General features: G+C 34.7%; 2 protein-coding genes across 4 annotated transcripts in view; one reads left to right on the top strand and one right to left on the bottom strand.

Moving 5' to 3' along the window:
• Nucleotides 1–1,383, bottom strand: part of LOC120636062 (plexin domain-containing protein 2) — a 30,371-nt gene extending 28,988 nt beyond the window's left edge. The window contains exon 1 of the mRNA XM_039907331.1: nucleotides 1,194–1,383. Within this exon, the coding sequence (XP_039763265.1) occupies nucleotides 1,194–1,278 (85 nt within the window). The 5' untranslated portion in view covers nucleotides 1,279–1,383. The remainder of the gene's footprint in view (nucleotides 1–1,193) is intronic.
• A 3,066-nt stretch (nucleotides 1,384–4,449) lies between these two features.
• Nucleotides 4,450–19,476, top strand: part of LOC120636425 (glucose transporter type 1) — a 57,362-nt gene continuing 42,335 nt past the window's right edge. For all 3 annotated transcript variants that reach the window (XM_039907900.1, XM_039907901.1, XM_039907902.1), the window contains exon 1: nucleotides 4,450–4,738. The gene's annotated coding sequence lies outside the window, so the exon portion shown is untranslated. The remainder of the gene's footprint in view (nucleotides 4,739–19,476) is intronic.

A 19,476-nucleotide genomic window follows, 5' to 3' on the forward strand; every position in this document is an offset into this window, starting at 1 on the left:
TATAGGAAATAAAAATTATAATAGGTAAGTTTATAAACATCCTGGAGATGTATAAAGGATACGTTATTTAGCTAAACTAATAACGGTACAAGTTATGCCTGTAAGGAATGGCGCCAAGAATGCTGGCTGCATTTCCGCACTGAACAGCCACACTGATTATTTGTGCATAAAATGAGCCAGCCCTTTCAGTCACCAGATGAAGCAATCAAAACTTGTGTAATGTTTTGCTTTCATTGCACACAGACTCCTCTGTCCCAGGGTCTCCACAGAAAATGGAACAAATATGTGGTTATTTATTAGAGGCACACTTTAGCCTTTCCCGATGTTCAGTCAAAATTAGCTATAAGTAAAGCTACATAATAAATAGTTTAAATTGTGTAAATTTGAATAATATGTCTTGAAGGGGTGGGTCTATGGTCTAAAAGCCTCCTTCATTTGAGAGAATAGGCCTATGCAGGGCAGAATGATGCTGATTATATGATTAATTAATTTTAAAAGTTACCTACATTTTGTCCCAAAATAGAGATGCCATGTCAAGATCAGAAATGAAATACAGTTACACTGGGTATGAAGTGCAGGTTAGAAAAAGCATTGTGGTAAATGGTATGTTCTTTAGTTAATGAACATAGTTCATTTAGTTATGAAGACAATGCTTCGATAATAATTATTTTCTTTCAACAAATCAATTTTGGTTTAAAGATGTAGTTAATAAGTTAGTACAGTTTTTTGAACAGAATAGTTGTTTTTTATCTTTGAACAGAATTTTAAGACAAACAGAACATGATATAATTTTATGTCACTTCAGAAGTGCTCAAGTTATTTAGGTCAAGTTTATCTAAATTTGGCAATAATAAACACAAGTGTAGAATATTCCAAAATGCAAAACCTATTTCCTAAAAAAAAAAAAAAATCAATCGCAGACATTATAAAAATTCAGAGCTTCCTAATTTGGTTCGTTATTCTTTGGCGTTGGTTCGTAATTCTTTGGAGGATTTAGATAAAAAAATGATGTACAGCTTTAAATTATCAAACATACAACTAGTAGTTTCTAACCAACTTCTAACAATTTCCTGTTAACCGTTAGAAGGTACATAGGAATAATTGTTTTATTATTTACGTCATCGTAGTCATTCGTAAAGTACGCCACCACAAAGAATGTTGTTTAAAATACTTAACATGAATTTGATTCTTACCTGTTGCAACTATAGTAAATGCAAGTGTAAAAATAAAAAGCATCTTAAATAAATACGGCCTCGCTTTCACTTGAATGAGATTCATTGTTGCACAACTTAATAATTATTACGAATGTGTATATTTTTTTACATTACATGAATAACGTCATTCAGCTTTTTTATTTGACACCCGTGTGACATCCACGCTGGCGTTTGGAAATTGAATCCATTGAACACAGATTACCAAAATAGGTTTTTTTTTTTATAAACTGATTTTCTGGTTCTTGATTCTTGACTTTTTAAGATACAAACACTAAGCAAACATTATCATGCATTTTGTTTTATAATTGTATGATTGTTGTGTTCCAAAATGTAATCTGAATGAAAATGATATCCATAATGAAAAAATCCTTGAATTAAATTAAAAAGAGGTTCCACATTTAGTTTACCACAACGACAGTCGTGCGGCAGAAAATATACAATTGTCATAGTGAAGATTTTTCCCGCATTTTTGGGTATTGTATAATCAACAAACATTCTTCTTCTTAAATTAAATCCATAAACATTCTCTACAAAGTAAAAAATCTGTTAAGAAGCTACCAATAAAAATACATCATCACTGAATTATTTTGTATTTAATGACAAGCAATACTAAGTTATTTTTACAGGCACGCACGAATTACCTTTTTTTCATTACAAGTTAAACCTCCACCTTGTTCCCACAAACTTCTATTCTCGTAAATCTAGCTAAAGTACTCGGTACAGTACATTCAACTTGAAGTTTACCTTTTCGATCTTTTCACCATATTGAGCAACTTCAAACTCAGATTCAATGAATTTAATGCAAAATTACGTAGAAGTAGCAACACATCTAAAACTAAAACAAAATAACGTAAGAGAAGAAAGAACACTGGTTACAATTACTTGCGTGTCAAGTTATGTTGAACGGAGGACAGCGTTTATATTCGTTTGGACAAAGACATTCCCACGACAGTGCCAACTGCCAACAGATCATAATAATAATGTGGTCGATTTTTATTGTTTAGGTTCTTGCCAGCTGTGCCAGTTAAGACCGATCGCGCCACCCTGTTTTGTAACAGTTCATACTTAAAACCCAAGATGCTATTTTATAGTCATAATTTAAACCAATATTTCAAAAGGAAAGATAGAAACACAGATATATGAAAGATTCACCGTTGATTCTAGTATTTAAAAAAATGGTATATGTTTTTCGCTGAGTATTTTTTTTGTTGTCATTTGTTAACATACATACAGACATTTTCATTGATTTCTTTATTCTGATGTTCAAATAAATGTTTTTTGTCATTGTTCTTCAGTTAAAATCATAAAAGGAGGAGAAATTGTTTTTAAACTCGTTTTAAATTCAAAGAAATTCATTGATTAAAATAATACTAAAAGTTTGATTTATATTTTCAGAATATTCTTCCTTTATCATTATCAACCCTTTACCGGGCCACTATAGACCGTATACCGGGCACGAGGCTCCTCTTTTTTTGAGGGTTAAGGCCGTTGTCTACCACGGTGGCCAAGTGCGGATTAGTAGACTTCACACGTCTTTTAGAACATTATGGAGAACTCGCAGTAAACCTACATAGGTTTCCTCACAATATATTCATTCACCTTCACCTTCTTCAGCAAGTGATATTTAATTGTTTCAAATTGTGAAGAGATCGAACTCGGTTTCCTTGAAAGCGACTCCGAAGCCTTACTCACTACACATCAATTCTTATTATTATTTTATATCCACTAAAAGTTATCGCAATAAACTTTCAAAGCCACTTCAACTAGCTATAACTATTTACGTATATTATTTTCAATTTTTTTGTTGGACATTTTGCTGTTTGTGAAATAACATAACCCATAAACTAGATTAATATTCCAAGTTCTAAGATCATACCATTATACATACTAAACTTTATAATATTATCAAAATATGTTCAGTCATTTTAGCTTCAAGATGTAGGATATATATTTTTTTGTAATCCTCTACAAGTTAATTCCCTTAATTGAAATCCCACCTGATTGTAAGGTGATGCATGTCTAAGATAGAAACATCGAGGTCTTCAAAATGTGCTTCAAATCATTGAAATAGACAATATTTTTCCAGGATTAAATGTAGCATATTATGTCACTCTCCGGGCCATAAACTTTCTCTATGCGAAAAAATTACGTCAATCCGTGGCCCTGTTTCTACGTGAAACAAGGACATAATATCGTATTATAGTAATACTATAGACCTAGTTTCGAGCGTGTTATATTTCGAAAAGACATAAAAATTTGCGTCCAACTCATTCCTTCAACTCGTTTGGTGATGTCCGTCTACCTAGTTGGGGTCCACCGCTCTGTTGTGGGGTGGCCAATTCAGACTTATTTTTAACCCTAACGACTGTTATTCCCTGTGTTATACTTGTCACTTCAGGTTCACGATTTCTTGAGCAACGTCGTTAACTTTGAGAAGCACGAGGCCATGAATTGTAGATATTTTTTAATAAAAATTTAAAAAATAAATTAATTTATTAATGTGAATATTTTTCTGGGTAGGTTCCATCAGTTGATATCTTGGTATTGTTTTTGAGCTTACCACGTGTGTAGGTATTAGGTAGGTTATTAGGTAATAGGTATATCCTTAACTTCAATTAGAATGACGAAAAAAAACCCTGAGCACTCTACCCTAATTCTTGGAAATTAAAAGAATTTCTTAAAAACTTTTACCTATTAGTGACAGAAAATCATATCAACCCATAATCGGTCCACTACAGGGCATGGTTCACAATGAGAAAGGTTTAGGCCGTAGTCCACCCCGCAGGCCCAGTGCGGATTGGTGGATTTCACACGCTTTTGAGAACATTATGGAAAACTCTCATGCGGGTTTCCTCTCGATGTTTATCATGGATTTTGAAGTCCGAAGTCTTAACCAGGTTTAGTGGTTAGGACTTCGGATACCACCGCCTGATAGTGACAGATAGCTCAATTCATTCTCAGACGATTTACAAGATGTACAAGTTGGGGAAACAAGCTTTATATTTTTTCTGCGCCCGCACCGCGCCGCTAGCGCTTTAAAATCTCTTCACGATGACATCGATTTCGAACGTCATCATTGAAATAAAGGGTGTTTGGTAGTGTGAGTTTGGTTTCGGGAGGTCCGCAGCGCACGCCTAGCAATATCGATCGTGCGCGTCCTAGTGCGCGCGACGCATCGCTCGCAGCCTGCCAGGGCGTCCACAATCCTGCTCTAGTCATGCGCGAGTCTCCTCCGGCATCGCATCGACTAAAATTAGAGTAGGAATAAACGCGCGAGTGCCGCGGTCGCGCCCGGCGGCCTCGTCAGACCTACGTGAAAGATCCTCCGCCGCCGCCGCCGGCTCTGGGTCGTTCCTCCATGAGTGTCCGGATCGCGTTAAAAAAATCGATCGGAGACGGTGGCCGCTGGCTTGCAATGAACTCCAGCTAATCGTGAGGTCCAGGTGGAGGAGGAGGGCCGACCTTGCGACCCGCTTACACCCGATCGCTATTGTAAGGACAACCACCATTGACACCATCACCAGGTATGTACACGTCGGATCGTGGTGTTTTAATATATTTAAATATTCCTAGGTATCGCTCTACATTGCTCTCATTCATAAAAAGTTCATGGTAACAATTTAGAAAACTCTATGGCAGACATCGGTATTGCAGTAATCCGTCCGTTCCTGTGACATAGATTCGTTTATGTAAGTACGGCCGTCGATATCGCAAAAGTCAGAGGCAGTAGAAAGAGAGAAGAGGACTCGCAGAAAGAGAGGGAAGATGTCCGTCAATATGAAAAACTTCCTAATAATTTGTATCTGCGACGATTACCACTTCTTACATACTACTAAGTGAAGATTTTAATGAGTCTCTTGGAAAAATGTGGATTATGATCACTTATCTCGGAAGATAAAAGGTGCATTAAAAATCATAGCTTTTAAGTGTTTATTTCAACACAATATTTATGTGAATATCTAATGGGTTCATGGGAAATGAGTTTTTCATTAGAGTTTGTTTAATATTTCTCACCTATAAACTTCCGCTTTGCGTATGCTGTGGTGCATTCATTTTTTCTTGCGAACATAATTATCATGATTTCCTGAAGCGAATGCGTCTTTTCTTTCTTTTCTAAAAAGTTTTGTTTACTTGCAGGAATGAAATCCATGAAAAAAATCAATACACGTGACCTTCACCTATTAAACCGGAAAAAAAACAATTTTGAAAGCTTTGCGAATTGTATCTTCTGGTGTACCTTAGCTAGCTAGTTAGTTAGGTACCTTGTAAATATTTCGATTTCTTTTATTTATTAAAATAAAACGGGGTCCAACCAACTAAGATTTTTTTTTTGTTATAATTATGCCACCAAAATTTAAATAACTTTTACTAAATAAAACCAGTACAAAAGCTGAACCTTAGCCAAGCTCCATATTCCTTTGTATTACTAGAGTGGGGCTATGCCTTTCAAAGGGTAGTTAGGCTAGTGATTAATAAAAAAACAAGTAAATTGATAATTAAATAAATACCGAATTGCTTGGATTGGTCACCGATTTTGCAGGTTCGCATTTGATTTGAATCGCCATCGCGCTTTGAGACCTTGTTAAGGCGCCGGTCTTCGTCCTGATAATGATCGTTACCTAAGACTCAGACCTGAATTGGTGCAACGTGATGGATTTATAGCTCCAACGGTAATGATAACGCTGATACCTACTTAGGACAGTGAGATTATAAGTATTCGGCTGTAGTAATTGGGTTCCAGTTTTGTATTAAGATAGGTTTTTGTTTCATAAGTGAAAAATAATTGATTTAAATTTAAATACTTAATTATATATACCTTAGGAACAGTTTACATTGTTATTATTGATCTAATTATTTAGTCATTTGGGAGGCTTCGGCCTGAGGCTAGCTTCCACCCAACCGACAAAGACGTGTCGCTTATTTCGCGTATTTTGAGGGTTAACTATATTCTTTTTCGTCGTGAACTCATGGCTGTAGTTTATGACCATCTCTGCAAGCTTTTTTTATTGAGGTATAATTGGCATTACGGACCTTGGACGCTAGCATAGCCTTGGACACATTTGTAAATGCTGTAAATCTAACGATTCGACACACTTATTCGGCTTCTCTTTCCCTCAGCGCGGTCCATAATAATACCTAAGACTTTCAATATTATCGGGCCTTTTCCATGCTACGTAGCTGAACTATAAAAGCTGTCCTTGCGTAGATATGTTTCTCAAAAAGACAGATTTGGATCTTCAATTCCATTAGGATCGACCCGTTCGTGCAGCGTAAAGTCCATGAAACCCTACACTTAACATCAGCATCTCATTTCAAATGCATCAACATTACAGAAGACACAGAGTTAAGACACATTTTAAGGTTCTACGAGTAGTTTGGCTGGCGTACAGATAAATATAGAAAATCAGAGATCGAACTTAGTATTAACTAACTTTTTTCTTAGTAATTTATAAATAAATATAGTACGACAATATACACTCTGCCACCTAACCTCAAAGTAAGCGTAGCTTATTGGTACTGAGACATCCGGACAATGAAGAACATTCATGTTGTTCACACAAACATTTTCCAGATGTGGGAATCGGACCCACAGACTCAGAAAGCAGGGTCGCTGCTCTCTGCGCCAGTCAGCCGCCTTGGTTGGTCGATGTTTCGATACTCCAAATTATCTCTGGAGTGAATACTCCGGAGCCGCCTAAGTACTTTTTCCGCAGTTCGGATCACGTGGTTAGCACTGTATTATCTTATCAGCTCTGTCAGTCTTCTATATTGTTAAAAATATTTTTTATTCAAATTGATGCGTACATTACATGTAAAATATGCTATAGAAGTGATTTGATAGCGATAACTAAATTCGTCAACTTAAAATTAACGCTACGAGGGCTCCAAACGCGTCTTGGCCTCAGAAGCCCACAAAAACTTAGCCTTAGGTTAAAGCATTAATTTAGACGCTAGCTTTTTTATCGTCGACGGAGTCCTCTTTACTATATTAGAACTTTTTTATTAGCTTACGTTTAACGTAAGAACTTTGAACTTTTTCAAAGGCATCTCCAAGATAGCATAAAATTTCCTTTAAATGAATTACTTATTTTATGTAGTCTAGTATATTGCACTGCAAGTTTATTTCTGCTTCTAATTTTTAAATTATTGCACATTTCCTCTTAAATTTAGTTATATTTTTGTGAACATACATTAAGTAGTATAGCGGTCTTTACATATTTAACATTTGGTAATGCATAAATTCACATTACCAAATGTTTTGCACTCAGTTTTTTTTTTCCATTTCTGCTTCAGCGAGAGAGTCAAAAACATCGTCAAAATCTAATTCAAGTTGATTTATTTTAAACATAGGTGATTTATCATCAGCAAATGACACCATCCCGTGATTGTCGTCAGCGAGGTAGTGAAGGTCATTAATATAAATAGGGAATAGAAAAGGTCCTAATATAGCCCCTTGTGGAACACCAATTTTCATAACCGACCCATTTGACCGCTTTCCATTCACGTCTACCATTTGAATTTTATCGCGCAAATAGTAACTCATCAAGAAAAGAGCTAAACCAGTACAGTTGAACACAGTCAAACGCCTTGGCTAAATCACAGAACATGCCAAGCGCATCCCGGGGCTTCAAATATATTTCAAGCGACCCTAGTTGTAACATCTTCTATTTTTGAAAGTTCTCTAATGGTTTTGTTATATATTCTGTCCGATTTCTTAATAATCAGCATGCTCCTCTCCATCTCCTGTCTGACAGGTGTCTTGTTTCTTATTTCGTGCTGCTTTAGTTAGTGCTTAAGTTTGGCAGCCGTATGACAGAATTGGTAGCACGCAGGTGTTGCACAGCTTTGCTTTGACATCTTAGTTTCGATTTTCTTCATTACTTCTTTTAGCCACCAGTAACATTTCCATACATTACCGATTCTAATATCTATTTCCTTTAGCAGTATTTATATCAGTGGTGGGGATTTGTTGTCCTAAACAAGTGTATTGTTTCACATACTCAATAATCTTGCCATTGATGGTGATATTATCCTCAATGTAGTTTCCATCGTCAGCCCTAACATGCGACTTTCTCTTTCTCGGTCTACTAGCTTGTTTTGGACATGATCTTTTATTGTTGCGAATAATGTCATGTCGTTAGCGAATCTTAGATGGGATAGTATTTCGCCACTTATGTTTAGTCCATACTGCTCCTAGTTTGCGAAAGGTTTCTTCTGGAACAGCTGTAAATAGTTTAGGAGATAGCGGGTCTCCTTGTCGTACGCCTCTGTTTATTTTCGTTTCGTTCTATTTTCTTTCTAGCTTTATCTATGCTGTGCTATGAGTGTATACGTTCGAGGATTCTTATATACTTATGCTCGACACCTTGTTTTCTCAAAGAATGCCAAATACTTTCGTGCTATATTGATTCAAATGCTTTGGAGTAATCTATAAAGCAACAGTTGAATGGTACATTCAATTTATTATTCTTCTCAAAAATGTATCGTACAGCATGTATATGATCTATTGTTGAGTATCCTGTTCTGAAGCCTGCTTGTTCCCAGAGTTCTCGTTATTCGACATAAGATTACTTTGACAAAATCTTTATAGATTTTCGACATGAGAATAATGGATCTGTAATAATCTTGCAGTGGCAGTCTTTCATTTTAAGAGCCCTTTTTATACCTCTGGTCTTGTATATATGTTTTCAATGGTCTCGAGTCTAATATTTACGCTATCTGTCCATATTTGGATATTTATTCCTTTACTCAATTTTGCTATGTGTTCTCTGATAGTTATCGTTTTGTTTGACGTTTCAATTAATTTTGACCTCAACTCCAGGACATTGTTTATTTTATCTGATATACATTATCTTTTGTCTTTTTGTTTTTTCCTTCCGGCCTTGCTGTTAGTATATCGTGAAACAGATTGTATTTCTGTTGAGTGTTTAAGTGTTAAAGAGACACTTCTGACACGAAGTTGACTTTTTCTTTGATAGTTGTTATTCTTACTTTGTAGTTTGGCATCGATGGTTTGACTTTGAAAGGCCGACTCAAATTTAGAGCACATGATGTTCTCAAACGTGCTCTAAGCATTCTGTGGTTACTATTGAAAATAAGGTTTGCGATTCAGCCACATTCACTCAAATCATTTTATGATTTGAGTTTGTTCGTTAGAAATTAGTTTATTGCGTTCTTATACTGGCCGTCTGGCAAAACCCATGTCCATCGTCTAGAAGTAATTTTTTGAATTGACTGTTGAGTATTTTTTTTATTACTATAGGATAGTATTAATATAGAATTTCTGGTATAACGATTATTTCTACAATACAGTTTTTGAGTTTCTTGTTGATTAAAAATACAATATGAACTTATCGTATTCTGCAATAGCTTCATCATTTCTTCTGACTTCCTCATGCCGATGTCCTTAATAGAATAGTAGAATATAATAGTTCTTGTAAGGTCTCCTCGGCCCTTAGGGAGAGTGTGTTGTATGTTGCTATGTGCATCTTTTTGTTATTTTGATGTTTCTTACTATAAAAAAAAATATGAGATAGACTGGTGTTATTAAGAGGGTCGTGGTCGCTTTTCCCCTCGGTGACCAGCCGTCTTAGGGTAAATGGCTTAGTTGTTTCGTTAGATAAAAAATTGTCTAATGCCCATTCTTACTTTAATGATTAAGATGCTTTATACTGATAGGAGTTGGGACTGATGGAAAGCAAATTATCTTTCGAACTTCCAAAGACGCGCACCCATTCATTTATTGACTTGGATCAACGTTGCTTACTCATTTCACTCTATTAGGGCTGGAATTTCAAAACATTATTTCTCATTGGTTACCTATACTTCAACAAGTAATTAAATAGGGAAATATGGGAGTAGGTCCTAGAGATGGTCATTTGCGATTGGCAATGTTTACGTGATTGGAGGTTCCTTTATCCTTTATTAGACCGATTTTGAATTAATTCGCTAGTAAGCAGAATTTAACAGTCGTACACATTAAATATGATCCAATTTTTTTATGGTAATTTTTTTTTTTTTTTCTTCACGTGTAGGTCGCCTCAAATACGGACAGCCCAAAGAGCAGCAACCGCAACAGCAGGTCGGTTAAAACTCCAAGAGCAAGAACAGATATATTATTCGCCCAACCTACCGTCGTTTGGTTAAATATGTTGGAAAACAACTCTGATATTTTTTTTAAATAAAAAAAGGCTGAAATATTAACGCTGAGATGATACTCAGCATTTCATTTCGAGTTCAATTTAGTATATTTAACTGATGTTAAATATACTAAATTGAACTCAAAATGAGTTAATTGGGGCTGAATTTTCGAAATATCCTTTTTTAGTGTGCGATTACGTCATTACTAAAACCTACTATCATAATTACAAGTTTCTGGCCCCAGTGGTGTATTCTGTGCCTTGACTACACACATGATTTTGAATTTTATATATATAAGAAGATATATTCTGGCCTAAACAATGTAGTTGTCGGGTACTTCTTTTTCATTTATTGCACACTAGCTGACACCCGCGACTCCGTGCGCGTGGATTAAGGTTTTTATTCCCTCGGGAACTCCCTAATTTCCCGGGGTAAAAAGTGTATGTGTTTTTCCAGACTACAATCTATATCTGTAACAAATTTTGAGTAGACATAGTGAGATTGAGTAACAAACATACAAACTTTTACTTTAACTTTTATAACTTTAACTTTTATAATATTTTAGCTTCTGCCCGGGACTTCGTCTGCGTAGACATAAAAGTAATTAAAAATGGAATAAAATTTACACCCTCGCCTACGCTGTAATAGAGAAAAATAGCTGCAGATTTGCGTTTCAGCTATGATGTATTTATATATCATATATCATAGGCTACTTTTTATCCCGGGATAAAAAGTAGCCATTTATCTTTGCCATTCTATGCCATTTTTCTGCAAACAATTGCGAATTCAGAAGAAGGCGGAACAAGTCGCGGGTGGCAAGCTAGAATGTTATAAAAGAGCAATTAGATTATTAACAAATTATTGGTTTGCAGCAATTATTTATGCTTTTTCCACGGGAATAATTTGAGAGATCGGAATTAAAAGTAGTAGTAGTAGCTTGTGCTCGCGTCCTCGTCTGCGTAGACTTAAGAATTGGGTCTAAAGCTTCGCTCGTTAACAGTTTTTAATCCTACCACGGGAACTATTTGAAAGATCGATATAGAAAGTTCATGTTCTTTTCCATAGCATAGGTGGCATGCATACCAAATTTCAAAGCTGTCTGCCCGCGGCTTAGCTAATAAACCATTTTCAATTTCCCTCCGGGAGCTACTTAAGGAATCAGAATAAAAGATAGCTTATGTGCTTTTCTATGCCAAGACTCCTTACTTGCCAAATTTCATCCAAATCCGTTCAGTCGTTTTTGCGTGATTGAGTAACAAACATTCCAACATCCAAACATCCACACTTTTACTTTTATAATTTTAAGTAGGACTAGCTGACCCGCGCAACTTCGTCTGCACAAAATCGTTTTAATATATTAAAAAAAAACCTACAAACTTAATTGCAGCGCTACTTACCAAGTCCAGTTTTATTTCCAAACTATGTTATTCGCGACCCGTCGTCGCCGCGAAACTTCTAAGCGATAGGTTCAATTTGAATAATTTAAAAATAAATTTGCAGGTATATAAATATTTATATTATTTTATTTCTTTCGCATTATAATATTAGTAGGATGGTACGCATGCTGTCCTGTCATTCGATCGCTGTCCTATATGCCGTGCAACTTGCTGTTATCTGTGAAGAGTTATGGCCTTTATCTCCGACAATATTTATCAGATCTCCATTAAAATTAGACAGTACATGTTTGGTAGTATAACTTTCAAATAAAAAAAAAATATTAAAATCGGTTCAAATTTAACGGAGCTATGCACTAAAATTGACTATTAAACAGCTACTACTATGCCAAATTTTATTTAAATCCCTTCAGCAGTTTTCACGTGATGCCCGGACAGACAGACAGACAGACAGCCAAAAATTAAAAAAAAACAGTTTAGGACTCAGTATCCCCCAGTGAAGCATCCCCCGGTTAAAATTTTCAAAATATATTAAATGTACAGAAATCTTCCAGTTACAGTTTTATTATAAGTATAGATATATTATATAGTTATGTATATAACACAAACATCTTGAAAACTTCCTCCAGCATTAAAATATTAAATCAATGCTTGACACAGTCAAACGCTTTGGCATAGTCGATAAAATGTAGGCAAGTTTTAATCTCGTCACGTCTCTATTAGTTCCATTAAATTTACTCTCGAGAATCCATTTGCCTTAACCAATTCGGCCTTTTCTTCAGCTCGTTTGTTGTCATATTGTGAGATTAGAGATAATATACTTAGCCGTTAAGTGTGCTGTCTAGTATTCAAAGGTCGACAAATGCTCAGTTCAATTCTTTGGCCCTTATCCTCTGTACCAATTTTATTAAGGATTTAAACGCCATCTCTACCTATGGCTTTGGGTTTTAGCTTCATATTCATGCTGCCTCAAAGTGATTGTTGGAATTTTTAAAATTGGAAAGGCGGGACGTAAAGTTACGGTAAGATACTTTGTATACAAGATCTATACAAGATCTAAGACTTTAGGCGCCTTTGGGTGAAATAAATATTTGCAAACTGGCGGGCTAGTTATATTGAAGGGTGGCTCCTCGTAGTTTCAAAAATAAAAGGCTTAAATATCGGCTTATGTCAATTTTTAAAGGAGCTATGATAAGCGTTTACATTTTTGTGGTTGACATTATGTTTGGATGTAAGCGGGCGGGAAGTGGTTAGCAAGTTGTGGGATGCTTTACTCTTAAACAATACTGAATACAGCTCACTGAATAAAGCTCCAGCAGCAACAACAGATATATTCGCCCGCACCTCAGCCGTTTGTTTAAATATGTTTTAAAGGTTGTATATTTGGTACTTCCAGTACGATTGAAATTACGAGTACTTTACGTTTTGTATCTGATTTATTGAGGTAGACTATGTGGGCACGTCTAATAGGTAAATAAAATAATAGGTTCAGTAAAAGTATATTTTAAAAAGGAAGGCATTTAAGTTCAGTGCGAATATTGTATCACTGGATGAATGGATGATGGAGGAATGTTGCAAAATTATAATTAAGGGAAAATTTAGTTTAATAGTTTATGCGAAAGTTTTGAGGAACGCCTTATGACTAGCGGTGTAAGCCGTTTGAGATATTACAAGATAAAATGTAGGTTCAGTACTTTCATTTAAGAAAAACTGGACTATCAGCAAAAAGTGTGAAAGAGGCAAGTTCTTTTAAAAAATAGGAAAATTAACTCAAAACAAAAAAAAACGATGAAGGTTTTTTTAAATCATTTTTTTAAATCACTCCTTAATGATAATTATTTACTTGATAAAAAAAAACTAATTACTTTCCGATATTAGCTTTTTCTTCAACTGGCACAGCAGGGGTACCATATTTCCGATCTACCCAAGGCACCGCAAAATCTGGATTAACTAGAACTCTTCTTTTTAAAACAGGGGTTATGTTCAGCAGATAATTCACTGAAATGCCACTTAGAGCTCCTTCTTCCACTGTAGAAAATTAAAATTTACTTCCAGAGCAGAGGGTATATTTATTGCTTGTTTATATAAAACTAGCTTTTGCGCGCGGCTTCGCTCACGTTTAGTTCAGTTTTGGATTTGGTAAATTTTAACTACAAAGGTTTAATAAAAGTCTTGCTGCTAACAGAAAAATATGAACGTAAATTACTTAAAAATCAGAAACTTTCATCTGTTATCATCCCCTATTTGATGCCTTTGGAGTTGGAATTTTTAAAATTGGAGAAACACGTATTTCTTTATTTTTAATCAAAAACCTTAAATCAAAGTTTCAGGGATGTAAGTTGAAAAATAAAGTGATGAATAAATGAAGGATTTTATACAAAATTTCATCCCCCATTTAACCCTCTTAGGGTTAGTGTTTTTAACAATCCCTTCTTAGCGGACGCCTACGTTGTAATAACTATCTGTGTGCAAATTTTCAGCCCGATCCATCAAGTGGTTAGAGCTGTGCGTTGATAGATCAATCAGTCAGTCAGTCACCTTTGCCTTTCATAATTATAGATTCACTGTGGATGTAACATCAGCCGGAATACTATGCTTTTTGTATTTGCACCGCTACCTACAAGACCACCTACTTTCAATATTTATTTAAGAAATTATAGTACATCTTCATTAATTAATTATTTTCCAAATTACCAAATGAAATCTTTGAGATGTCTCAATAAGTACAAAGTTTATATCAAACGTAGGCTTACAGAAAAGTCCTATTATAATATTAAGGATTACTTGAACGATAAAAAAGCTTGGGTGTAAATTGCTCTAGCGTCATAGCTTAATATAAATAAACTGTAAGATGGTGATAACAAAAAAAAATACCCGGCTAAGTTTGTTGTAAGCTCTTCTTACACAAGGGCGCGTTTGAAACCCTCGTAGCTTTAGATTTAAGTTGGCGAACGAAGTTATCACATTCCCCTTACAATAATGTAAACATATATGTATGAACGCTTCATAAGTGCCTGTGATAGGCCTACCTGGCTAAAGAAATTTTGAATTTTTCCAAAACAGTGTTTTATGGGTAAAAAAATTTATATGGACATAATAATCAAAACATGTGACGTTTCATCTTCATTCCCTTATAAACCATCTCAATGCAATGTGTTGATGCTTATGATGAGAAGACCATAAAACTATCCTAAAAGTTTTGCCGTTGCTAATCGTGACCCTAAATGTCAGTTTATAAGTTTGTAAAATTATATCCAGGCTGATAATCCCAATCGCTAGGTCAGATTTTTTATCTCAATCTAAAGTTACACATTTACTATTTATATCCGCTATTCAAGAGATCCTTAAATTTGCTCAATCATCTACAATACTTTATTGCAACGCATATTGACAATGTCTTTGAGTTAAATAATCTATTGGTTCTATATATTCTCGCTTCTCATGTCCTAGCGTTTGGTTGTGTTGATGGTTTGTTACTTTTGATATCATGTACAGAAGCCTTGGTCGCAACTTTTTTCAGTTATTAAATCTTTATTGGATTTTCATATGTAAAGTATTCGGTTAAAATAAAAGGGCATTTTTTGGTCACATAAATTACCTACTGCTAATCCGTGCCCAGTTAGAGTAATGAGCAGGTAAACCCCTATGACGTCCTAGCCCTTTAAGCGTCATGGACTTGGTTTAATTATTGGATAAGACACTGTAATAATAATAATAAATAATAAAGCCCTTTATTACTGAAAAAAGCATGATTGTTAACAAAAATAAAACATAAATATTCAAACTATTATATTTGACAGTTTCGCAGTTCAGTACGCCCTTTGGACGAAGGCCTCCTCCATTTCTTTCCATGCATCTCTATCACGCGCCAGTCTTTGCCATGTTGCTCCCATCATTTTGACAAAATCATCGCTCCACCTAATTCTCTGCCGTCCTCTAGATCGCTTCCCTTCTCTCGGATACCATTCTGTAACTCTTTTTGCCCACCTGTCTTGCTTTTGCCTGCACACATGTCCCGCCCATTTCCATTTTAGTTCTCGGATTTTTACTTTAACATCTGTTATGTTCGTTTCTTTTCTTAGTGATTCATTTCTTATTTTGTCTAACCGTTTAACATGTAACATACTACGTTCCATCGAGCGCTGACAAATTGCTAATTTTTGTTCTAACTTTTGCGTTAAAGCCCAAGTCTGGCTTCCGTAGGTTAATATAGGAAGTATGCACATATCGAATACTTTTTGTTTGTATTTCATTGGCATGTCTTTCGATTTCATCACTTCTTTAAACATCCAGTATCTATTCCATGCATTTGTGGTTCGACGTTCTATTTTCTTACTTATTGCGTCTGTTGTAGACACAATTTCCCCGAGATAAATGTATTCTTCCACATATTCTATCTCCATATTATTAGCTTTAATGCATTTATGATCTCCGTTTGTCATTGGCTTTGTCTTTTGCATATTCATATCTAGGCCGACTTTTTTGCTTTCATACAGTAGTTCATTTAACATTGATTCTAATTTAGTAGGGCTTTCAGAGAATTAGACTCGAATTAAGTTATTAAGTTTTTTTAGAGAATTAGTCCGCAAATCTCAAATTACTTAAGAATTTGCCATCTACTTTTATTCCTTGGTTTTCCCAACTTAATCTACGAAATATATTTTCAAGAACTGCGTTAAAAATTTTTGGCGACATAGGATACTATGTAATATTACACTGTAATAATATCTATCTTTAAATCTTTTTCATAATTAGCTTCTACAAGAAAATATTACAAAGATGTAGCATTTTAGAATGTATAGACCTTTTTACATAATTTTAGACATTTATACCGCTTAACTTTCTTATAAGCACACTAGTAGTCCTCCGCAACTTCATCTGCGTATCTAGAACTATTAAGTAATTTTTGTCCCATATAAACTTTGATCCACCTCGTTGCGTCGCTCACCCGTTGCCCGACTTTAATAATATAAATACCTAAGAGTCGTAGAGTAATCTACAATAGCCTGTAGCTTCTCTCAACAATTAAGCTTTCAAATTCAAAATAAAAAAACTTTTGAGCTTAGGGCGCTCTAACGAGTTAATCTTTATTACTTTAGTATAAATACGTAATATACGTATTTATCCACCAATCCGCACTAGGCCAGCGTGGGGGGGCTATGGCTTTAACCCCTTCTCATTGTGGGAGGAGACCCGTGCTCTCTAGTGGGCCGATAATGGGTTGATGTGATGTGTGTGACAAATTTTCATTTATACAACGAAAATTAACGCCTTTTCTAAAATCTTTCTCTATAGCGCCCTTTCTCTATAGGAATGAATTAAAACACATCCTTTTTTATTTGTAACTTTAAACCAAAACACCAATTTTTGTACACTTAATATGCAAAACGAAGAACTTGCATACACATTTTCATAATTTATTTAATTAACCCCTTTGGGGGTAGAATTTAAACACTTATTTCTATATCTTCGTTGTGTATCTTACATTGAGAGACAAAGAACCTAGTTTCATGGATAACTTAAAAAAATACAGATTTTTAACCACTATTTCACACCTTTGCGCATGGAATGAAAAATCTTTTCTTTTTCTGAAAAATGTATAGTTATTTATTCCCGATATTTTTACGAGTTTTGAAAAGCGATATACCTGAGATATACTGATTTTTTTAAGCCGCATTGTAAAAAATCAAATACCATTTCTTCGTAGTTATCAAAGGTAAATCAGAAATTGGAACAGGCAAGTAGTTAAAAATTGTTAATAGGAGTTTATTTATTAATAGGTATAACATGAAAATTAAAAGCATGTTTCTAAAACAGTTGTTTAAGAAGTCGTTCGAAATTACACGTTCACAGTTATATCTAAAGTTAAGAGTCAAAGAACTTCGTTTTATGGATTTAAATCGAAAATTATAGATTTTTGGGGGAACTAAAATCTCTATTTAACACCCTTGGGGAGATATTTAAAAAATCCTTAGTCGTGGCAATTTTTCAAATTTCTAATTGAACAGTTAGACTGCTTATATTTATTGTAAATATTATTTTTAGTTTGTAATTGTTATTTCCCTACAAAAATATATTTTTCGTTGGTTAAGTAAAAAAAAAAAATAAGTTTCTAACCCAAGTTTTGAATTTTACATATTTTCAACCTTGGAAAAATGAATTATAAGAACTTTTAAGTATTTCCACAAATCGTATGTAGTGTACTGTAACTGTGGGTCAAACGTAATTCTTTCACGGAAATTACAAAATGCGAAAATTTAAAAAAAAACCTTAAACCACCTCGGGGGTTGATTTTCAGAAAATCCTATCTTTATGCGTGTGTTAGGAAATAGCACTTTATCTATGATAAACCCGATGATTATATTGAATATATCAACAAATCATAGTTTGTATACCTACTCATTGATAATGTATTGAAAATAGAAATGAAATGGACTTTAGTAGACTGTCAAAGAAAAGTATAGGATCTATGGCGGGAGACGCGAGTTTGACAAGATCGATTGGCGGGAAAGAAAAGTTAGCACGGATTTAAATTAAAGAATTGAGAAAAGGAGATTAAGTAAAGTATTGTGGAAAGAACGTTACAAATTGGGAATAAATGATTTATAATGGAAACGATATACTTAACGAAATATTGTTGTGGCGAAACAAGAGTTGTATGTACTGGTGATGGAGTTGTTAAAAGTTGTTGGTACTATGGTTGTACCTGATGTTGCATAAGATAAGTATATCTCATCCTTTGTGTTATTTAGGTATCATATGTGGAGCCCTAGCATTATTTTATATAAACAGTTTATGTAACAGAGGTTGCTCTATACAAACAACTTGTTCCAAAAGTCCTGCTGTTATAAGTGATTATAGTAGTTATGTTTGACCGGTCTTAAAATATGTCTTGTATCAAAGGGCCTAGCGTTGTAACATATGACAATGTTGTACTTGTGTTTATAAGTCTTGTTTTAATTGATTGAATGAAAGAGCAACGGTAGAGTTTCTTGCCAGTGGTCTCCTCTGCCGAAGACAGCATTCCGAACTGGTAGTAGAGTCATTTAAAGGTAACAAGTAATATGAATTATAGAGAAGCTTAATATACAGTATTAGAGTCGGTCCAGTTGTTTTATTTTACTCCTTGGGAAGACAGGGTTATAAGTACAGACCCACAACACTGTTCTTATGCAGGTTGGTGGGCTTTAATGACATCTTTTATAAAATAATACCTTTATAGTAATGAAGGATAATAGTTATGAGAATAAATAATTACTGCTAAGAAACTAGGTATTTAGCTTCAATAATACAGTTAATTAATGAAAGATCTAAGTGGCATCCTGAACATTGTGGTTATTGAAGTGAATATCTGAATACCAGGCCTTCCATCTTTATATTTTTTAGCACGTGCGCTATATTCTAACCCCAGCGGCTTTAGCTGTACGTTGATATATCAGTCAGACAGGGCTTTGAATTTTATATATGTGGATAGAAACTTCCAATTTTATTTTGGGGATTTTAAAATTACTGATGACGTGCTGAAATGCTGTAACACCGTTAGTGACTCCAAATGTAATTCTGAAATTGAAAAGGATTACTATTAGTGTTGAAAGTTTTGAAAGGCTACTGATAAAGCGGTATCTGATGGCATGGGCTTTTTAGATCTACTTGACTGAAAACACGATGGTTTTTAACCGACCTGACAAAAATGAGGAGGTACTCAAATCGGCAGTATTTTTTATGTT

This window comes from Pararge aegeria, chromosome Z, assembly GCF_905163445.1.
Source record: "Pararge aegeria chromosome Z, ilParAegt1.1, whole genome shotgun sequence".
In the NCBI taxonomy this organism is placed as follows: Eukaryota; Metazoa; Arthropoda; class Insecta; order Lepidoptera; family Nymphalidae; genus Pararge; species Pararge aegeria.